The 22,547-nt window shown below is 33.0% G+C and overlaps 1 protein-coding gene across 2 annotated transcripts; it reads right to left on the reverse strand.

Annotated features, from left to right (window-relative positions):
* Nucleotides 1-8,284: 8,284 nt before the first annotated feature.
* On the reverse strand, nt 8,285-17,914 carry LOC114173976 (protein SHORT ROOT IN SALT MEDIUM 1). Of its 2 annotated transcripts, none has more exons than XM_028058689.1 (21): nt 17,671-17,914; nt 17,478-17,571; nt 16,999-17,199; nt 16,328-16,621; nt 16,079-16,179; nt 15,162-15,836; nt 15,002-15,047; nt 14,239-14,331; nt 13,977-14,032; nt 13,448-13,565; nt 12,082-12,293; nt 11,940-12,003; nt 11,475-11,648; nt 11,329-11,359; nt 9,947-11,211; nt 9,782-9,856; nt 9,582-9,656; nt 8,951-9,490; nt 8,796-8,837; nt 8,657-8,719; nt 8,285-8,553 (listed from the first exon to the last, which is right to left on the reverse strand). In XM_028058689.1, the coding sequence occupies exons 2-21, from the start codon at nt 17,544-17,546 to the stop codon at nt 8,464-8,466; spliced, it is 4,284 nt and encodes a 1,427-aa protein (XP_027914490.1). In that variant the 5' UTR covers nt 17,547-17,571; nt 17,671-17,914; the 3' UTR covers nt 8,285-8,463. The 2 variants fall into 2 exon arrangements, with proteins under 2 accessions (XP_027914490.1, XP_027914489.1); XM_028058688.1 differs by having other exon boundaries at nt 16,079-16,182.
* Between the last annotated feature and the right edge of the window lie 4,633 nt (nt 17,915-22,547).

The following is a 22,547-nucleotide window of genomic DNA, read 5'->3' on the forward strand; positions in this document are numbered from 1 at the left end:
GCATAATTGTGAAGATAAATTAAATAAAATAAAGGAACATGATCAGTACGTAACTAGAGATAAATTAATTAATAAACAGGAGCACTGGATAACTGAAGATAGATTAAATATACAAAATTAGAGCATAACTGAAGATAAATTAAATAAAATAAAGGAACATAACCTGTGCATAACTGGAGATAAAATAAATAAAATAAAGCTGGAAACAAATTAAATAAATATAATAGGATAATAAATGAAAAAAAATTAAATGAAAGTAAATAAATAATATATGATTCAAAATAAATAAAAGATTAATATAACTCTCATGAGTTTATGAAGATTAATATGAGAAGAGCTTAACCTCATTCCCCTTACCTTATTGATTGAAGGGTACACTAATAATCACTACAGGATTTATTAGATTTAGTAACATTTTTCTATTACATTTATCCTAAATGTTACCTTATAAATAGCTAAAGTAATACTTTTTTAAAAAATGTTGTAATAAGTAATTGAAAATGTTACTATAAATATTGTTACTATGATATTGTAATATTTTTAAATAAATTATACTATAAATAAGTAATTAATTTTCATTTTTTACCTTAATTGTAAAATTTAACAATAATTTTATTATAACATTGAAATAGTTAATATTAATTTAAAATTTATTATTTTAAAGTAATATTTTAATTTATTTAAAAGTAAATTTAAAGTAATATTATAATTTATTTAATAATAAATTTAAATTAACAAAAAATCTTAAACATTGTTTTCGATTATTTAAATTTTGCGTCATTATAAATTAATTTTAAATTAATATTTTAATTTATTTAAAATAAATTTAAAGTAATATTATAATTTATTTAAAAACAAATATTAAAAATTAATTTCAGATTTAGGATATACATCCCAATCGAACTTGCATGTTTCTGTTTCTCAACTTAAATTTAAAGTAATATTATAATTGATTTAAAAACAAACACTAAAAATTGATTTCAGATTTAGGGTAGGGATGGCAATATGGGCCTGATCCGTCGGGCCGACCCGCAGGCCGCGAAAAAAATACGGGACGGGCCAGCATAGTGAGCCTACAGACCTGTAGTGGCCAACCTACATAAGGCCGCAGCGCACGGCCCGCGCGGGCTGCCCTGCAAGCCCGCAATAAAAAAAGATAAAAAAAAACTCGCACTTGTGTATATTAATTACTTTTCTATGGACTCTTGCATTAAAGTTTCAAATTCTTGTATAACTAAAAAAGACAAGTATTATGTATTTTTTTAATGTGCTAAAATTTAAAGAATACATTGTGTATGTCAAAGTATGAATATGATGAAAATGTTGAATTATCAATTTATCATCCAACTCCCCAAAGTTTTTACTTAATTTTGTGAATTTCTTAAAGTTTCCCAATTTTTAAACATTGAAAGTTTTATCATAAAAATTAAAAAAAAAAAGGTCAGCACGTGGCTCGCGGGCCAAGGGCAAGGCAGGGCGGGCCAGTGTATAGGCCTTATGCAGGTCGGGCCTAAACGAGTCGGCCCGGCCCGCATTGCCATCCTTAATTTAGGGTATACATCCCAATCAAACCTCGCAAACTTCGCGTGTTCTGTTTCTCAACTTCTCCAACATCATTTTTTACTTCAAACTCCTGAATCTTACTATGTCAATGTTTTCCTTCTTCCTCCAAAGCCTACGAGGTGTGATTTTGTCTCTGTTGATTCATCTTGCAGCCATTGTCATCTTCAGGTTTATGTGTAAAAATCTTCTTTCGACACGTCTCTTTTAGTTTCAAAGATTCTTATGTTTCTTCGCAAGTTTCTCTCAGATTTCTTCCTTTTAATTTTAATATATCTCTTTATTATTTATAAATTATTGATTCATTGGTTTTAATTTCACATTAGGGCAAATCAGGCCTTATGATTCATTGGTTAAAAAAAATGAGTCAGCCCGCGGGCCTGTGGGCTAAGTGCGGGGCGGGGTGGACTGGTGATTGCAGCTCGCATAAATTATGCAGGGCGGGCCAGCCCACGATGTACGACCTTATGCGGGTCAGGCCTAAATGGGTCGGCCCGGCCCGCATTGCCATCCCTAATTTAGGGTATACATCCCAATCAAACCTCGCAAACTTCGCGTGTTCTGTTTCTCAACTTCTCCAACATCCTTTTTTACTTCAAACTCTTGAATCTTACTCTGTCAACGTTTTCCTTCTTCCTCTAAGGTCTATGAGGTGTGATTTTGTCTCCGTTGACTCATCTTGCAGCCATTACCATCTTCAGGTCTGTGTGTCAAAATCTTCTTTCGACACGTCTCTTTTAGTTTCAAAGATTCTAATGTTTCTTCGCAAGTTTCTCTCATATTTCTTCCTTTTAATTTTAATATATCTCTTTATTATTAATAAATTATTGATTAATTGGTTTTAATTTTACATTAGGGCAAATCGGGCCTTATGATTCATAGGTTAAAAAAATAAAAAAAAGTGGGCCAGCTCGCGGGCCCGCGTGTCAAGTGTGGGGCGGGCCAGCCTGCGATGTATGGGCCTTATGTGGGCCGGGGCCAAACGGTCAGCCTGGCCTACATTGCCATCCCTAATTTAGGGTATACATCCCAATCAAATCCTGCAAACCTCATGTGTTCTGTTTCGCAACTTCTACAACATCCTTTTTTACTTCAGTTTGAATGGAATGTTAAATCAATTATTGTTATATAGTTGTACTTCAATAAAAAACTTTGTATAATTTTGTTTTTGTTTTGTGGTTGATCTGTATAAGTAACAATAATCATTTGAGGGACTGAATAAGAGACTGATAATGTAACCACATGTTACAGACATTAATGTATAGGGACGAAGTTCTGGGTATTATGATGCATTTGGTCACAGCTTACCCGTCTCACTTCCACCAGTTATATTTACTAGACAATTTATGATTATCTTTTATGTACATTAAAATTAGTATAACAAATATCTTTTAAATTATCCTTAATCATATTTCTCGTTAGATGATTCTCAGAATTAAATATAGGATATCTTCTAAAAAGCTTAAGAAGTTTAAACTGCCTAATATTTAAATTTAAATATAATAAAAATTATTAGTAATTTCATTACAAATCTTGTTCATTTGTTTAAGGGCAATTTCTACATCAAACTGTGAATTGATATTTTCAATGAATGTAACTTTAGAAGCATGCAATTATATTTTTTTTATTGATTATAAAAAAGAAAGTGCCCAACACACAAAAGTACAAAATCATTCTAAAGAACAAATCTAGTAGGGCTGATTTAACAAGGGATATGGAAGAATACATAAAAAGTTTGTCTGAAAGATGGATTGGATATATCATTTGGACTCAATAGGCTTCATAAACCATTAGTAAAGAAGATTAATCAATTCAATTGTTAAAAATTTTCTTTTCATTTTGAGTGTTATACTTTTATTACTGTTAGTTTTTCCTAACCTTTCTGATCTTCAATCATATCAATATATATAGGCTGAAATGTAGGAATGGGATCTCTCTTGATGTTTAGAAATTTACAAAAAAATATAGTGTTTACCTTTTAGTTTCACCCCATTAGAGTTGCGGTTTTGTTTATACATAATCTTCTCTTCATAGACTCATAAGCATTTCATGGGTATCATCCTTTTTCTCATTCTCTTTCTCTTGTTTTCCTTGTTGATGTTCTATGGCATTGACAGGAAAACTTTCTGCATAAACGTGGTTTGCCTTGAATATTTTTTAAGAGGATCAATCTTTCATCAAGTTGATAAGAATCTTTATTTGGTTCTTCAATCTTTATGATGTTGTGACTAGTAACGTGTATGATTTAAGTAGTTACTTTTTGTCAAAATTTATTGTTCATACTTCAAGACATGATTCATATATATTTAATCATTTTCCCTTCTTGTATTGTTCAGTTTTTAGTGGATTTTCCTGTTGAGATTGAGATTGAATATATTGCTTGATGTGTGTATTGAATATATTGCTTGATGTGTGTTAGGGGTTAAGTCATGAATATTTAAACAAACAAATTTTGTGTTGATTTTAGTTTATGTGTTGAATTCATAAGGTAATCCTTTAAAAGGTATTCACAAATTAGTGGATCCAAGCCTTGAAGAAAATTATCCAATTGAATCAGTTTTGAAGGTTAAAGCATTGTTTTTCTTTCAATAATAATTTAATACAGTACATTCAATTTGATTTTCAAGATGATATAAGCCTATTTATTCTTAGTCATGTTTTTTTTTTTTACAGACATTGAATGAGTTGAAAGCAAAGACACCACAAAAACTTAGTGGTGCTAAGCTTAAGAAAAGTGGAAAGAGATAAGGACTTTCTCATGGTTGTATACATTGCCTGATTTGCAATTGGTTGAGAACATATTTTCTTATTGTCGCAGACTTTTTTTCTTATTGTCGTAGACTTTATTGTTGATGCCTAGCAAGTCATGATGCTAGTGCAATTAGACACTTGTTTGTAGCATTTTATGGAACATTTTATGGGACAATAAAATTGTATGGAGCATTTTATGGTACACTAAAATTGAATTTTACCTAAATATTGTCGTAGGATTGTTTCAATTTTACCAAAAGTGTATTATCCTTATTTCTAGATAAATAAATTAGTAACAATTTTAAAATGTTCCAAAAAGACAATTCATACCTTTCTTAATTGTTGTAAAACAAGATAATTGGTAACATTCATTTAAATGTTATAAAATATATAGGTAACATTTTCATTAAATGTTAGAGAATGTATTGGTAACATTTTTCAAATGTTGCAAAAAAATTAAATTCGCAACATTTTTCAAATTTTAATAAAGATGCTCATTGGTAACATTTTTAGAAATGATACTAATAATACATACAAATGTTACTAAAACATTTTAGTAACATGCACTATAGATAACATGTGTATAATTTACCTTTGCAACTAGTAACATTTTTTTAGACTTTAACAACATTTTTTAAATGTTATTGAAAGTAATATATGTAGTAGTGAATATTAGAAGATGACTAGGATCTCTTCGAATCTTTTGTTCTGATCTTTCTTTCTCTCTCTCCTTTCTTTCTTTCTCCCCTTTCTTCTTCACGTTACTCTTCTCTCATTATATATATATATATATATATATATATATATATATATATATATATATATATAAGCCAAGTCATGCACGTGGTCATTTTTTATCCAAATCATCATTGTTTTCATTAATGAAGAGATAATGTTTATCTCTTTAGGTTATCTTCTTCTTCTTTTTTCCTTCTTATCATTTCTCCTTATCTTGTTATCTCTTTAGAAGGTTCTTCATTTTTTTTATACACACACTTACTTAATAATAATATTTTAACTAATATATTTTACCTAATATATTTTTTAATATATATATATATATATATATATACATATTTTATTTGTTTTGTTTTCTTCTTATTGTTATTTTCAATAAATAAAAACTACATCATGATAAAAATATATTTTTCATGTTTAAACTACATATAAAATATGAAACATTAGTAAAAATAAAAGATTTTCTAACTCTTTTATTTAAAATAAATAATACAATTTATTAAAAGTGTCGATGTGACAATCTTTCAAGTTTGGTCATTGGATGAAAGGATCGTTTACTGCATCGATCTTACGTCAATCCTCCATGGTGTTGTGAAATTGTGATGTTAGGGTTCAGAGGAGTTGTGATGGGGTTAGGGTCTGATGGCTCTCCCATGTGTTATTAAAAATTGACTCACTCCATGTGTTATTAAAAAAATGACTCGACCCAACCCAAAACCCAACATTGCTCGCTCCCCCCCCCCCCCCCCCTCCCTTCCTTGATAGGTTAACTTTCAAGCTACAGTTTCACATTATAGCTTTTCTTGTTATAGTTTGCACGAATTTTCGTTGCCCTCATCATCGGCACTCGTCGCCACACTTGTCGTCATTGTCGTCGCCGTCCTCACCACGTCTTCTCCACCCTTCCATGCATCCTTTTTCTTCTTCTTTATTCTTATACTCATCGATGTATGCTCCTTTTAGTTTTCTCCTCACATTGCCTCTTTTTATTTTTAATTTAAAGAAAAAATTGCCTTAAGTGGAATGAGGAAGTACAGTTAGTGTAAGGATAGATCCTACATGGAGGCATTGTGTTTCTATTGGTGGGAAAGCAATAAATCTGAAATGTAAATATTGTGAAAAAGTATTGACGGGTGAAATTGATCAACTCAAGCATTATTTAGCAAGAACTTCAAAAGATGTTGGAGCATGTATTGTAGTTTCGGAAGATGTAAAAAAATCAATGTTAGGTGTGGTTCTGTGTTGCAACAAAATTTGATTAAAATCAATATTCATAGTCACAACATTTATTCAAGAACAAGTCTTATTTTTGTGTTGAACAAATTTATTAGAGGGACAGATTTGATAAGACCCGCAACTACTCATTTTGTGACTTCTTTTTTGAATTTGGAATGCTTGAATTAAAATAAAGGGTCATTGATTAGGATGTTCACATCAAAGGAGTGGCAATCTAGTCAATTAGTAAAAACTAGAGATTGAGGGTTTGTGGAACATTTATATTGGATAAGAAATATTGGAAAAATATTTTGAATTAGTTGTTCTTCCCCTGATTAAGGTGTTGCGTATGGTGGATTCAGATGAGAAACCATCCATGGCATTTATCTATAAAGAAATGGATATTGTTAAAGATAAGATTCAAAATCTTTCTAATGGAGTAAGTAAGAGGTAATCATAACTAACTCCTTTACACTTATATTGAATTTTGTAATTTATTTGGAGATTATAGGCTTTACTTTTGGAGATTAATTTATTTATTTTTATCTTGCATATTATACTCCTCTTTGTTAAATCATCGATCATAAATGGTGCAACTAGTTGCATTGGTCATTGCATGTTGCATGTTATTATTTGAATCTCATATTGCACTATGATGCTGAGTTTAAAGTTGGTTAAGATGTGAAACGTGGAATGTTTGATTGTTTGGATAGGTTGGTGGAAGATATTGGTGACATCACTAAGATTGACTTTTAAATTGAGAGTTTCAAGAATAAATATGGATTTGTTGGTAGTTTGATAACTCAAAGTGCACTTAAAACCAAAACTTCATCATAATGGTGAAAATCATATGATGATGAACATCCGAAATTACAAATATTTACTATTAAAGTATTAAGTTTGAGTTGTAATTCATTAAGATGTGAGCGTAATGGAGTGCTTTTAAAAGGATAAGAATTTCTATTTGTGAAATTAATTTTATAATTATTTTTTAGACTAGTATAAGGTGTTAATTGACTTTGTAATTGTTTAGGTTCATACCAAGAAAAGAAATTGTTTACAAGAAAAGACCATGAATGATGTGATCTTTATAATGACTAATTCAATATTAAAGTATTGAATTTGTATTGTAGTTCATCCGGATGTGAGCATAATTGAAGTACTTTTGAAAGGATAAAATTTCTATTTACAAAATTGATTTTATAATTATTTTTTAGACTGGTATAAGATGTTAATTGACTTTATAATTGTTTAAATCCACAACGTGTTTACAACAAAAGACCAAAAGACCAGGAATGACTAATCCAATATTAAAAAAAGGATATTAAGAAAACAAAGGACTATAACATAAACGATGTTGTAATAAATAGATTGTGGAGGAAAGAAGCAAGTTCTTTGAATGCATATGAAAACATCTTAATTGAAATAGAAGAGAATGCTAGTAAAAGTGATGTTACTATGGATGATTTGAAAATTCCTTCAATTGTTCCATTAATGAAAATAAATATAATAGGGAGAAGAAAGATGATTATCCTTCTTTTTTATATGAAATATTTTTAAATGTTGAACAATTTAATAAATATTTTGTGCTTGTCCAAACTTATAAAACTGTTTTAATTGTTATGAACTAATTTTATGAATTATTTATGAATTACTTTTATCATTTACATTATTTTAATTTTTAAATAATGTACTTAATTATAAATATAACTTTTTATCTACTAATTCTAACGAATAGAGTTACAATCGAGTTTTCGTTTCCTAAACGAACTCCTTCCTACCCTAAGGTTTGACAACCTTATTAGCAACATCATCCCCATTTCTATTGCTTACTTTCATCCAAAGATCTTCCAATGAAGAACATGTAACGAGATGTTATGCAAATGCATTGTGCTACGGATTTGATAGGTGCGCACGTACACAGGACGTTTCTCTACCAAACCCATCCACCACATTTTATCCCCTTTACTACTCATTCGTCGGTATTCACTAATACTTCGGCTTCAAATACCAAGCCATCAATACGAACGTAGCATACCATGAAAAAATAAAGAAAAATGTTACATTAACAGCTACTTCAACAATCACAAAACAAAATACAAAACTAGTCCAACTGTAATTACAAAATAATCTTTAATTTATCCAAAAACAGCCAATTCCAGTGTTTCTCATTGACAATAGTAGACACATAGGGGTATATCAAATATCACTCATCCGCACCAGCTTATTATAAAGAATTCGGTCGTCCCTCCCAGTGTTGCTCTCCAACAATGCACTTTGTACAAGTTCCTGTTTTTATAGAATAACAGAATAGAATGCAGGGTTATTGAAAAACCACGAGGCAGAAGACAAATATGCTGAACAAACTAAGAACCTTCAGAAATTTTCTCACCTTGACATCCCTGTGTGAAAGGAACATCCCCATATTATGTATGATTATTCTCATATCTTCAACCTGTAAAGAAACAACATTTCTCATCATTATTGAAGAAGGCTGAAAACCCACCTAAAATAAAGAACACAGTGCTTACCCTGATGTACCCAACCCGGTTACGATCAAAAAACCGGAAAGCCTGTCATAAATGATAAAGAATAATTACTTAATCTAAAATCAAAATTTGGACAGATTATTCATAAACGATCAAATAGAATAAATATATCAGTGTTGCAGTATACAACAAAATACCTGCAACAATTCTCTGTCCACAACAACCTCCTTAACAGCAGGAGTTTCTTTCTTTGTGTCATCCTTTTCTTCTTTCAACTGAGTATCGGCCTTGGATTCTTGCACCTCGTCTTTAACCTTGATCTCTCCTTTAGAAGTTTCATCAGTTGCTTTATCATTAGTGATATTTTCAGGTTTAATATCTGCAATCGCTTCTTGCTCAACATTTTTGTCATCGGATGCATCATGTTTGGGACTACCATCTTCCATTTCCTCATATTCTTCCGGATCCTCCTCAGGATCTTCTTCCTCATCTGATTCCTCTTCCATCTTCACAACATCCTCCTTATCATTATTAGAGTTATCATTCTCAGAAACAGCTTTCTCATCATCTAAATGGGTTGGGTTAGTGTCCATATTCGTCCGCTCAATCTTCACAGAAGAATCATCTCCCTTTTGACGCTTAACCGGGGAGGACTTGTTCACGTCATCCTTCTCATGCTCGTCTTCCCGCTGCCTCTTCCTCTGATTTCTTTTGATAACAAAATTCATACGCAGTTTCTGGAGAAAAATGGTAAACAAAATTGTAGACAAGGCTGCCTTCAAAGAATCAAGTCAAAGAAAAAAACCTAATAAAAAGGGAGTAAATAACCTGAAGAAATGTTAAAATTCTACTGCCCATTTGAAACTGGAGCATTTCATAAAATGATTCAGCAAACAATGAAAGCTGCAAAACCAATAATCCGGAAACAAGCAATATAAACTTGGAATCAGAAACAGTTCAATTAAAACATAATTCAGCGAAGGAAAATACTAATATAATGGATAGCAAATAAAACCATATAAACATACCTCAAGAGTTGATTCTTCGACATCTTTGTCTGTATAATCCAGCAATGAATCCAGTGACAATGACAGAGAACGCATCTGTACCAAAATTCACAAAATTAGACTAAGTACATAATACAGCAACGTACCAAGGGCACACTTTTCATACTCAAGTTGAAGATACCATACTTTAGAATCTTTAGTCGTTTTTGTTTGAAGAATAAATCCAGCGTGTCTGGGAGGTTCATCAGACTTCCTCTTTTCCTTCACTTCCTTACTAGGTTTGCTTTTAGATTCATCTTTTCCATTCCGCTCATGTGACTTGTCCCCTTCTTTCACTTTCCCCTTTACATTATTAACATCTTTATCAGAGGCTTTCTGCTTGTCTGTCTTTGTGCCACCTTTTTCACCAGTTCCTCTTTCTTCCTTGTTGTCATCATGATCAGACTTCGTTTCTGTTTTACTGGAATCAGCTGCATTGTCTCGCTTTTCGGATGCAGCAGACTTTGATTGAATTTTAGGGACAACCTTCCCAGTTTTCTTCACCTCTGTCACCACTGTGGTATCAGCATTGGCAGTCTGCTTGCCAGTGCTCTGCGTGTCATTCTGTGCTTGAACAGGGACCACATTCCCCTCTTCCTTTTTGTCTGATACTGTTTCTGTTGTATTGGAATCGGCAGTTAGATCTTGCTTCTTAGAGGCAGGTGTTTTTATCTTTTTCTTAGGAACTACCTTCACTATTTTCTTCACCTCAGTCCCTCCTGTAGTTGCATCTGCAATCTGCTTGCCAGAGCTCTGGGTACCATCTTCTCCTAGATTCCCCTCTTCCTTTTTAGGATCAGAAACTAGAGATTTAGAAGCCTCACCCACCACCTTCTTTTTAGGTACCCGCTTAATAATTTTCCTCTTCTTTGTTGTTTTAACAGCAGGATCACCAGCAACTACATTTACAGATGGATCCAAATTGTTTTGAGCTTTAGATTCAATACTATTCATTTGCTTATCTTTTCCCTCCTCACCATCAGTTTTCTGTACAGACACATCCTCAGCAACTAAGGTTTTTACCCCAGTGGGATCCACCGAGGATTTGTCATCCTGATCAGTAACATTGGATGTAGTCACTTGGTCAGTAACATCCTTTTCACCTGATTTGTTTATTTGTTTGGAGGTAGTTGAATTTGCCTTAGTACCAACTTTCTGTTTCACAATCCTCTTTATAATCTTCTTTTTCACAGACTTCACGCCACTTGTGGTCTGACCAGCAGCAGTTTCCCCTGACTTTTTCTCAGCACTTTTGCCTTCGTCACCAATGTCAGAACCTTCCTTTTTGGCGATTTTATTGTTATCCACTCCAGTTTTTTCAATTTCCTCCTTAACAGTATTACCATCTTTCTCTTTCTTCTTTACATCTGACTGTCCTGATGGAGCAGAATCCTTCCTTTTCTCTGTTTTATCTAATTAGTATAATTAAAAAAGGAAAACCAACCATACCCAATTAATATATATAAAATCGCGGTGACATGAAAAGATATGATGTCATGCAAAGAAAAGTGAAGAAACTAGCCACTCACCTTTAGGTACATCCTTGTTATCTCTTAGTTTCTGAAAAAATAACCGAGAAAATATAATATAAGAGACAATATGGAAAACATTCACCACTACAATTCTGTCCAACTAATAAATCCGGAAATTTTAACCTCAACCAATAAACACAGACCTCTTTTTTCAAAGAAAGTTGATGTTCTCTTTCAGCCACAGCTTTCTTGTGGGCAAGCCATTTGTCACGCCATTCATCCAACGAAGGGAGGCAGTCCGACAAATCGGGAACATAAAGAACAGTGATCTCCTTGTGGCTAAAGAAACCATCTTTGCCAATTCTATCATAATGTATCTGGGAATTTTAAAACTTTCAATAACTAAAGTTTCACAGTGGAAAATAAGCTTTATAAAAATAACAAAGGCATAACCATAATCTTATAATGGAAATATTACAATAAAGAAACGGTCATACAACTAGGCATAAAAAAGCAGATTAAATCAAAAGAATGTAAAAATCTTGTTCCTCTTGAAAGACAAAAATATAACAAACACAAACTTAAAAAATGTGACACGCTTTGACCATGTTTCAGTTTCAATTAGACAAACTGAAAACTGAAGAATGTTATAAAGAAAAAACGTGTACCTCTAGAAAAGGATTCCACCGTTGACAATTCTGCAAGTCAAGTTGAAGTACTTCCTTTGCATATCTGCAAAACATGAAAAATGTTCAGTCTTGCAGTAGAGAACACACACTGAACACTAATAATCATATCATAGGCACGAACCTTAGAGCAGTTTTGATTAAGGAGTTATTGTCAATAGATGGATCAACCCCATCCACAGCTTTCCAAGGACCGCCAACTGCCATGAATGAATGGTCCTTCTTAAGAACCGCAAATCTAAGGAAATTGCACATATGAGGAATGCGATCATCAACAATTTTATCAGAGGATAACTCTTCCAATGCAGACCTACTAAGTCCATTCATCAAGATTATCTGAAATAGTGACAACAAAAGATAATTTAACAAACCACTTTGTACATAAAAAGACTGACCCATTCATCATATGGTGAACCAAATACATGACACCAATAAACCAGTACAAAGGTCACTACAGGCACCCGTGAGGAAAGTAGACTCCATAGTGTTTCATCTTTTGAAAATAAGGACAGACAAAGACATTGTAGAAAAGTGTTTAGAGGGATCCCGTGGTTAATAATATTTTTGAAGATTTGGTCTTTAACTAATAAAAGTTGTGATGCATGTAGCCAATCCCAACTATGGTGGTGGTAGACCCTTTCAGCCAAACTTTTTGTAAGCATATCAAGCAAACTGAAATTTTAAAAACAGGAGCCTCATGCAACTATCTGTTCTAACAATATAAAACAGAACTACTTTTACATCAGAATAATTTATTAAACTTTAAAACAGTGGTAATGTTCTATATTTTCGCCAGTGAAGATTTCGATGCTATCATGGATAACAAGTCCAAAAGACAACCTGCTTTGATATTTGAAGACATATTCAAAACCACATTACCCAATTACAGTTACCACAGATCCAGATGTTTCAAAACCTCAATTCATAAGTACTAATTAATAGGGCTGATGGGGAAAACAGCAGGTTTTGTATAAGAGTGTTCGAAAAACAGCACATATAAATTAATCCCATAAAAGAGAAAATCAAATGAAGTCTATAAAATCATTTTACAGCAATTTTAACAAAATAAATGAATAAATTGAATTTTATCCAATCATCTAGCATCTCTCTGTATGCCAATTTGGTTTGCGATGTACAATTGACTTCCTCTAATTTAATGTAATAAAAATCAACCACCTTATACTGTATTCCAAATCCAACAAAAAATTAAGAGCTTTAGTATCACAAAGTATTAGGGTATGATTCTTAACACCCAACAAGTGCTATCACAACATATTCATGTTTAAACATAAAATCATATGGCCTTCATATCAATACACAACCTACCGCTGTTATCAAACAAGTGTTCCAAAATGAAGTACTTATACATACAATAACATATACATACAATAACACAACCATAATGACTACCATTCAACAGAACTTAGTGCAACACAAGATATAAATAGGGAGAAAATATAGTCTACAAACTTTAATTGTGAACAACGTACTTTGGCATTCCAAACTGTATTTCCTTGTTCTGAATTTGGAGATTGTCCCAGCAAAAGCTTGCTGGTGGAGTCCCTAGGCTCAGTTGCACTGTCTTCTTCAATATAGTCATGCTCAAAACTGCTCAAAAATCATTGTTGGTTTCCTTTTAATTTCTCAAAGGAATTAAGTAACCAAATACACCCATATGCCAGAAATGCAGAAATGGCCATAAACATGAATCAAAAAAAGAGAAAATAGTTTTAAAAGATGGGATTATTTTGAAATTGTCGAATACATTCAATATTTTCTAAAGCCAAATACAATGCAAAGGTAACCACAATAGTCCCACTCGAATAGGTTTTCCTCTCAAAAATAAAAATGGTAACAGCCAACTAACTAGTTTTGACAGTAAGTAGTCAAGATACACAGGCCACACAGAAAAGGTAAACATAAAGAAAATGAAAATTCTCCAGATATAATACACCTTAGAAGCACAATATAATATTTTGTAATCATGCAACTGTGTGACAAAGATGAAGATACGGGCACCTGACAGGAGTGTGAATAGACAATTTAAGGTTTTCCTTTGGCCAATTCACAATAGCCTGAAAAAAAAATCAAAATAACTTCAAATCAATATCAAAGCCATGCCATCAAAGAAGAAAAATATATAGCAAGTTCAGGTAGCTGACTCTACTGAAAAAGCTTTTTACTCGTGCTTCTCAGAGTGATTTTTGAGGAACAAAAGGTAAAACAATTATTGCCCCCAAAATATAATTATTTAACAAATATGGCAAGATTATCAATATACCTTGGAGAATTCAGGAGAGACAAACAGTCGGGGATATCGCTTATCTATCAAGAGGTAATCCCTCTCAACATCTACCAAACGGGCTGGGTATACCTGTTAATGCAGTTAAGAAAATGAAAACTCAATCTGATTCCAAATCATGCTGCAATAAATAATATGAAACCATGAACCAGGTATCAATTGCAATAAATCATTTCATTTTCATTGCAGAAGAAGTGGAGCATAATTGAAATGCAGCACCGATAAGATATTCTAAAAACCTATTGTTCCCCCTCTATCTGATTGATCTCCAGGTCCGCTATTACAAAAGCTTCCCGAAATATAGCACAGGGATAAGTGGGTGAGTAATAATAGAAGGAACAAAGGGAAGTCACGAACTTCCAGGTGGAATAACCGAGAAGAAACCATAAAGATGGGACAAAAAGTAACAGGATAGAATAAATTATGGCCCAAAAGAAACAAGTACCCTGAGGATTCAAACCCAAAGAGGATTGACATTAAAGATAACAGGAACGAAGGCAACAGAAATGTACCCATCATCATTGAATTCAATCATGTGAACAGGTTGAGAACAGAAGTGGTTCAAGATAAAACAAAACCAACAAAAGGATAAAGTGTAAAACATTATAGGAAATACCAAGTCTAATCAATCAAACCCTATCCCAGATCTCCAGGGGAAAAACAGCAGCACAACTAGCTCCTTGATGAGGAACATTCTTATAATGATGGAGCAACTAATACTAAGTTCTTATTTCCTTTTTACCTTGCAGACATATTCTCTCCGTTTTTCTTTAACAGGTGAATGGTGCCTTCAGCATAACAGAACATTTAGTTAGTTACAAAAGGCTGCAAGATATACAAGCAGCTAGATATTCAGAACCAGAGCAGGACACAGAAATAGAAAAATCATTATTTAGATCCACCTATGTAAAGCACCATGATGTGGGGAGTCCCGTCGAGAAGATCTCCCTTCCTTTGTCAAAGATGACCCACGGAGATCTTTTGAAGTAACACGGGGATCCTTGGAGGATCTCGCTGGAGTTCGTTCATGCTTAGTTTCAACTGCACGTTTGCGCTCACGCTCCCTCTCCTTCTCACGCCGCTCCATAATGCGATCCCTTTCGCGTTCCCTTTCTCGTTCCCGTTCTCGCAATCGTTCACGTTCTTTCTCCTTTTCTCTGTCCCTCTCTCTCTCACGCAAGCGCTCCCGGCGTCGCTCTTCTTCCCTTAGCTCAAATTCTCGTAGATAGCTGGCTCGGTCATCCTTGCGATCAGTATGCCCACCATGTGGCAGCACATTTCCTGGGTAGTCTATCTCCATGGCATTCCCATGAAGACCTTTACCACTGGCATAGTCCCTACCAGGAGGTAGGCTCACTCCATAACCAGGGTTTGAAGCATTTTGAGAATACAAGAGATCATCCACATTTCTCCTTGGAGCTGCTCCTAATATTGATGGTGCATGTTGTCCACCATAAGAAGTAGCACTTAGCATGGACGAACCACGGGGATCAGAATCCATTCTTCCTCCATAGGACACAAGATCTTGAGTGGGGTGACGACTAGCAGCAGCCCTAGCTGCAAGATAATCAGCTTGTCTGCCAGAAACGTGTTGCTACTTAGTGTAGGGAGAAATATTATTACCATTCAATATAGTTAGGCACTGTTGATCAACTTCTATCAAGTTTCGTCAGAAATTCAAAAGGCAACTCAGTGTCTTACATTTTACAACCACAGTGGATAGATGTACTCTATTAGTTAAAGAAGTTCGTTAGGATTGAAAAAAGAAAGCAATACACTAACATCTATTTCACATTCATTCAGAATCAATATAAAATACCTAGTACCCCCATCAAGTGATGCAGCTTGCAGAGACTGAGCTTTAAGCAACTGCTCTTGTCGAAGCAAAGCTGCCTGATCAATGCGGTCATATATTTCTGACTGCTGAGCATAAGAAAGGCAACATGATTACATTATAATAAAAAATAAAAACCAAACAACAAAAGAGAGGTAATTTTCTTCATTTTAATTTGCAAATAGATACTCAAACCAAGAAATCTAACACAATATTTTCAGAGCAAGTAACCACCTGACGTTGATGACTAAACCCAACAGGATCAGCAGCATATCTTCCAGCTGGATCACTTGTCAAGTCCCTACCAATGTAACCACTCTGTCGTTCACCATATTGCCTCCTATCTATTCCAGAATACTCCAAACCTTTTTCACCATACAATTGTTCAGTTTTGTGACCATATGCATGGCTTGAGGAGGAGACATAATCTCCGGAAGCAAACTTAGGTGAATCAGAGACACCCAAAGCATAACCTCCACGACCATCTAAAGCTGATGATGCAGAACCCTTAGTACTCAATGAAGGGACCTGTATAAAAGTTCAAAAAAGTCAGTTTCCAGCATATTTCATTACAGAGAGAAGATATTATGGGGCATCAAGATCAAGAAGACAGGTTAAAGAACAAGCAGTTCCAGCAGAAACAGATACAGTGTGAAGTGAAGCAATGCAGACACAGAACTTTACATTAAATCCCTTGAATAAATATTAACACATAGGCATCAGGTTCATTAACAAGGTCCCAAGTTTCCCCGTTGCTGGAATAGTTCATTAACAAGATAAACGATTGTCTCGAGGCTAATCCAAGAACCCAGGTACTTAATCACAATAACTTTCACACCAAACTATTAGCAAACTTCCTGTTCACCAATAACACCCTTCAACCAAATAATACATAACACACTGACCTGCTGTGCACTGCTTAAAGCAGCCGAGCCATAAACAGAACTATACTGTCCCCCATACTGTGCAGCAGTGGAAGTATGAGCCCTATACCCACTAACATCAACTTCCTGAGAACCACCTAACATTGTTGAATGCCTAGAAGCCACGGAATGCTGACCCACATCATGTCCCCCAACGGAACTCCCAGAGTAATTAGCTCCCAGCTGCAAACACAAAATTCAAATCAACCGCATACTCCACCAATCTATTAAATTCCAATGCTAAAAGATCAAACTATTCAAGATAGGGGTTTCAAATATTGAAAGATGACAAATTCCAATACCACCAGAAATTGCGTATAAATCCCATGGTTGAAAATTAAAAATAGAAGGGAAAGAAAAGCGTTTATCTTTAGGGAATGCAAATCTTGACGAAAGAAAAACTGAAAATCAATCAGAAAGGCGTTGAACTTGGTCAAAACAGAAAAAATGAACCCACTCACGTTCTGGGCATATGCGGATTGACTCGTGTAGGATTGGCCGTAACCGCCACTCCCTCGTGAAGAATACATATTCCTCCTTCACATGCGACCAATCCTAAAACAAATAGCAATTGAACAATTCATTCACCAGAAGAACAACAGCAGCAACAAAAAAAAATATCAACTTTATTTTCTTGGTCCACTTTTAACGCACCCTTTCAGAGAAGGAAATTGGGACTGCCAGCTCGCAGAGAAGGAAATCCGGACTGAAAAATTCGCGCGGCGATTTGATAGATGAGAAATTGGATGACAAAAGAAGTGAAGCTTTCGAATTGAGGAAAATGGTAGGAAACCCTAGACAGAGTGGAGAATGGAGTGAAACGCTGTGTTATCTGGATTCTGGAGACATGAAAATAACCCAAGTTTTCACAACCAAAGACAAAAGGAGGGGGTTTTTTCTTTTATGCTTTTCTTTTCCAGAGGTTAATAGGCTCTCTGGGCCTATGAGATTATGGATCAAAACTCGCACAATTTCTTACAGGGTGCCTCTTTATGCACCCCTAGTTGTACTTTCCAAACTATCCCTCCTTAAAAATATAATAAAAATTTCTACAACTCTTTATTTTTAATATTCTTTTATCGAATATTTCGAAAGGTATTCCTAGATTTGCAAAATGTTTTCCACAAAATTAAAAAAAAAAATCTAAAATGAGTATTCTGTAATGCATTTCAAGATTTCAAAATATTTTTCGGAATATTTGTTCTGAAATTTCTTTTTATATGTCGAAACACCCAAATCGGAATATTAAAAAAATTCTAGAATAATTTTTCTCAAAGATAATTACATCTTTGGAAATACATTTTGGAATATGAATTTCCCGATTCTTTTTTATATTACGGATTGATTATTTTGAGATGCATTTTCAGATTCGGAAATATATTTCGAAACATTTAATTCAAAATATTCATTTTTACTTTCTAGATCAGATGTTTTGGAAATATATTCTGGAGGTATTCTAGAATGTAACTGAAAACTCATACCCATTTTTCTCTCTTTTTGTGACTCTTTTATCACCTAGTCTTTCTTTTTTACTTGAAATCATTTTAACTCTTTTATTTCAATCAATATATGCTTTTAATCTCCTATTTTGTCCATACCCAAAATACTTGTTAAAAAATTGATTTTAAGTCTAATATCATGTTAAAAAATAGACTTTAAATCTAACTCGACTTTACAAAATTGAGATTTATACTTACTCATGTACTATAAGATTGTTGATAAGGATGGTTAAAATGCTATTTTCGAGTAAGAGCAAACTCCATAAAAAATAAGGAAATTCAAATTTTTAATTCTCGTGTCATTTGCATTCACCGTTTCAATACAAATAACACTAAAATTGATGTCGTGGTACATGGATCACATGACACATATAAAATTGAATTCAAAACATAATGAAAAATAACGAAAACAAATTAGAGTTAATATCCTCTGAGTCACGTTGGTTTCATTTTTTCACAGCCTATCCATTTGGGTTTTCTTATGATGATTGGACTCATTCTCTTTACTTGTCTCCTAATCCAATTTTAAATTTGTATCAATTATCTCATTTCTAATCGAAGTAGAATCTCTAACAAAACTCAAACAATCAAGTAGGAGGACAATGGTACATCGTGGATGCACGAGGTGCGATCTTAGTGACTACGTGGGTACAAAACTCAAACAATTAAGTTGTTATAAATTAAAGTTTAATTAAATTTTATAAAATTAATTTAGTGTCCATTTATATACCATAATTCTGTTAAACTTTTTTTTTTAATTGTTCAGAAAGCATTACTCCATGGAAGAGAATTGTAGAATTTGTATTTAAATTGTTTGACGTGTTTGATGAGGAAAAGTGTTTGTGGAGTATGTGGAAGAGAAGGAATGAAAGCTCTGGAACAACAGTGATCAGAATATGCGATAGGAGTGTAATGCATAAAAGGGTGAATCATTGGAAACAAATAAGGAATCCATAATATGAAGTGTTGGAGAATAGACTTGGTGGAAGTGGGGTACTTATTAGTAAATTTATCAAGCATATTATTAGTAAATTAAAATTATTAATAATGAATTTACCGTAACAATTAGAAGTTGATTAACTAAAAGATGTATTATTAGTTTTTATACATATTTATTATTTTAAAATTAAATTGCGACTGCTAGTTTTATAATAAAAATTGTCAAAGTAAAAGAAATGTTAATATCATAAATTTTATATATTTAACTCGATAAAAAAATAATGTCCTATTCCGATGCATTTATCATACTTAGATCTATTGTTAAAAGATACTTATATGTGGGTGTTTTAAAATTTTACTATATTTATTAAATTTTAAGAATTCGCATAGAAGTGTGCATCCACTTCAATTTACTAATATACTTTATTATCCATGTTATTTTCACTTTATAATTATTTCAGCAATTTTAATATTTTAATTAAAATAAAGACTTTAATGTAACAAGTAATTACAACATGCATCCTTTAGTCTTAAAAAAATAAAAAACAACGTCGCATGTTTCATTTTATATTTTAAATCTCATTTTATGTTTTCAAATTTGAGACATGAAACTTAATTATAATTTTCATGATAATATATTATAATGTTAATACAAAATTTAATTAATTTTATAAAAACATATTTACGATATCAAGTTGATCCAATTTATTAAAATTGATGATTATAAGCATTACAAATGGACCGTAAATATATTACAAAGTATTTATTTCTATTTCATTATATCATAATTTTAGCACCATTACTTATTAGAAATTTAATTTTGAATAGAAAAATCACAGTGATAAAAACTTACTTACGCTGTAACCTTCCATATACCATTATACCCTGCCATTGAAAGGAAGAACGGAAGAAAAAGTATGTTTGCACGAGATGACATTAGGCCATTTCTTTCTGTACCTTCATTTTTTTTCCTGCAGCCCCAGAAAACCCAATTTTACCCCTCACTCAAATTATATACCTAAACCCTAATTATTTTTAGAGGTGTCAATTTGACCTAGCCTACAGGACTTCGTCCTGATCCATGTGGGCTAAGGCCAAAAAAGCCCACATATAAAAAAGGGTTAAATGTGTTTTTGGACTCTCAAGTTTTAGTGAATTTTGAAATTAGTTTCTCTTCGAAATTTTATATCAATTTAGTCCTTCATCTTTAGAAATGCGTGGATTTAGTCATTCTTACCAAATTTTGTTAAGTTTATTTGACATTTTAAACGTATTTTATGACAATATTAGAGTTAACATTGAAACGAAAATGTGTCAAACGGAGTAAACAGTTCAAATACTATCATGAAATGCGTTGAAACGCTATATAAACTTAACAAAATTTGGTTAAAAGGATTAAATTCATGCATGTTTAAAGATGAAGGACTAAATTGGTCAAAATTTTTGAAGAAGAACTAATTCAAAATTTCATTGAAACTTGAGGGACCAAAAACATATTTAACCCTAAAAAAGCCCCCATCAAAAAAGCTCACAGGACCAAAAATCCCACAAACGTCCTGTGGGTCAGGACCAGCCCATACGCTTTCCGACAACCTATATGTGCTCGACGACCCAGATTGGCCGAGCGGGCCCAACAACCTAGACGTGCCCAACAAGCCAACATTTACCATATTTACTAGTTTAATTCTTCTCATCATACTAAGCAACTTCCTTTTTCAAAAAGCAAACTTATTACGAATCTTAACCAATGAAAAAAATTGTTCTTTAAGAGCCCCCACAAAAATTGACACACTTAAATATGTAAAAGGAAGAGATTATTGATTACAAGAGAGAAGTCTCTTGAGATGTCTAACAAAAGAAGCATCAACTATAAGACCCGGGAAAAATTAAACTAAAGGAAAACTCATAAAAAAATTGATGGCTTATTTGAAATTGTGGATTTATTTAAATCCAGTATTTTATTTAATTTTGATATATGATGGAATAATTAATTGATTGATTTAAGTTAAGTGTTGTTTATTTATTTTAATTATTTACTTAATTGTGAGATATGGAATAATTATTTGGAAGATTTAAGTTATCGTTTTATGTATTTAATTATTTAATTAAGTATAGAATGTGATAAGATGTGTTTGTATAGGATTGTGGTGCATCATATATATATATATATATATATTGAGAAAGCTCGTAGTTTGGTGGTTTTTTATTTGCGTTTCATATGAAAGTGTATGAGTTTGAACCATGCGCAACCTACAATTTTTTATTTTTCTCACTTCTCTTTTAGTAGGGCCCACGAAAAAAAAAAAAAAACCTTTATATTTCTCTCTCCCTTCTACGATTGCTCCAGTATGCAATCTTAGGTTCTTCTTTACCAACCTCTGTTGCTACACACATAAAATAAGATATTGTGATTTTGATTTTCTATTTTTGGTTTAATTTCTTGTAACAAAAAATAAATAAATTAGTAACAGCCAGATTTTGGGATTGTTTTATTTTTAGAATCTTCATGGACTGATTTAACTCTAGAATATTAACAGAAAATATTAGGATGAATGAATTAATTATAGATTAAAAGGTAATGTTTTAGGGGAGGGGATATAATAGTTTTAGGGTTTCTAAAATGTGCGGAAAAGAAGAGAGGAGTATACGAGAGAGGAACCATGGAAGAGACTATGGGAGAAAGAGAACATAGGTTGGAGATTGCTAACAAGGTAGGGGAAGCTACATCTTATTTTCGTTTTCCTTGTTTTCTAGTTGCTTGATGCATGAAGCTTGATCTTTTCTCTTTTCTTTCTCTATACTTTGGTTGTCTGGTGAATGGGTCCTTGGAGAATTTGCATAGTTTTATAGAATGTGATGTGGTGGTGTGTATTTTGTTGGCAATATGTGAGTTCCATGTGGTGCATGATTGGAAGTGTTTGTGAACATGAGGTTTTTCGTACCTAGAGACCCAGTTATGACTCTTTCGCCTGTGTGAAGCAGTGGAAAGGGGTCCTCTTCGCCTGTGTGAAGCAGTGGTAGGGGAATGATTCGAGTGTTGTACTTTATCGCCTGTGTGAAGCAGTGAGGAAGGGAAAGATGTTTCACCTTATT

This window comes from Vigna unguiculata, chromosome 2, assembly GCF_004118075.2.
Source record: "Vigna unguiculata cultivar IT97K-499-35 chromosome 2, ASM411807v1, whole genome shotgun sequence".
Taxonomy (NCBI): Eukaryota; Viridiplantae; Streptophyta; class Magnoliopsida; order Fabales; family Fabaceae; genus Vigna; species Vigna unguiculata.

What these genes read in the sequence shown, in the direction of transcription:
- LOC114173976 (XM_028058688.1), bottom strand. Translation starts at nt 17,546, where the DNA reads ATGTATTCTTCACGAGGGAGTGGCGGTTACGGCCAATCCTACACGAGT. An exon ending in GGAGAGAATATGTCTGCAAG is followed by an intron (nt 14,332 to 15,001) that starts GTAAAAAGGAAA and finishes CTGCATTAACAG; the next exon opens with GTATACCCAGCCCGTTTGGT. An exon ending in TCGAAGAATCAACTCTTGAG is followed by an intron (nt 9,657 to 9,781) that starts GTATGTTTATAT and finishes TTGGTTTTGCAG; the next exon opens with CTTTCATTGTTTGCTGAATC.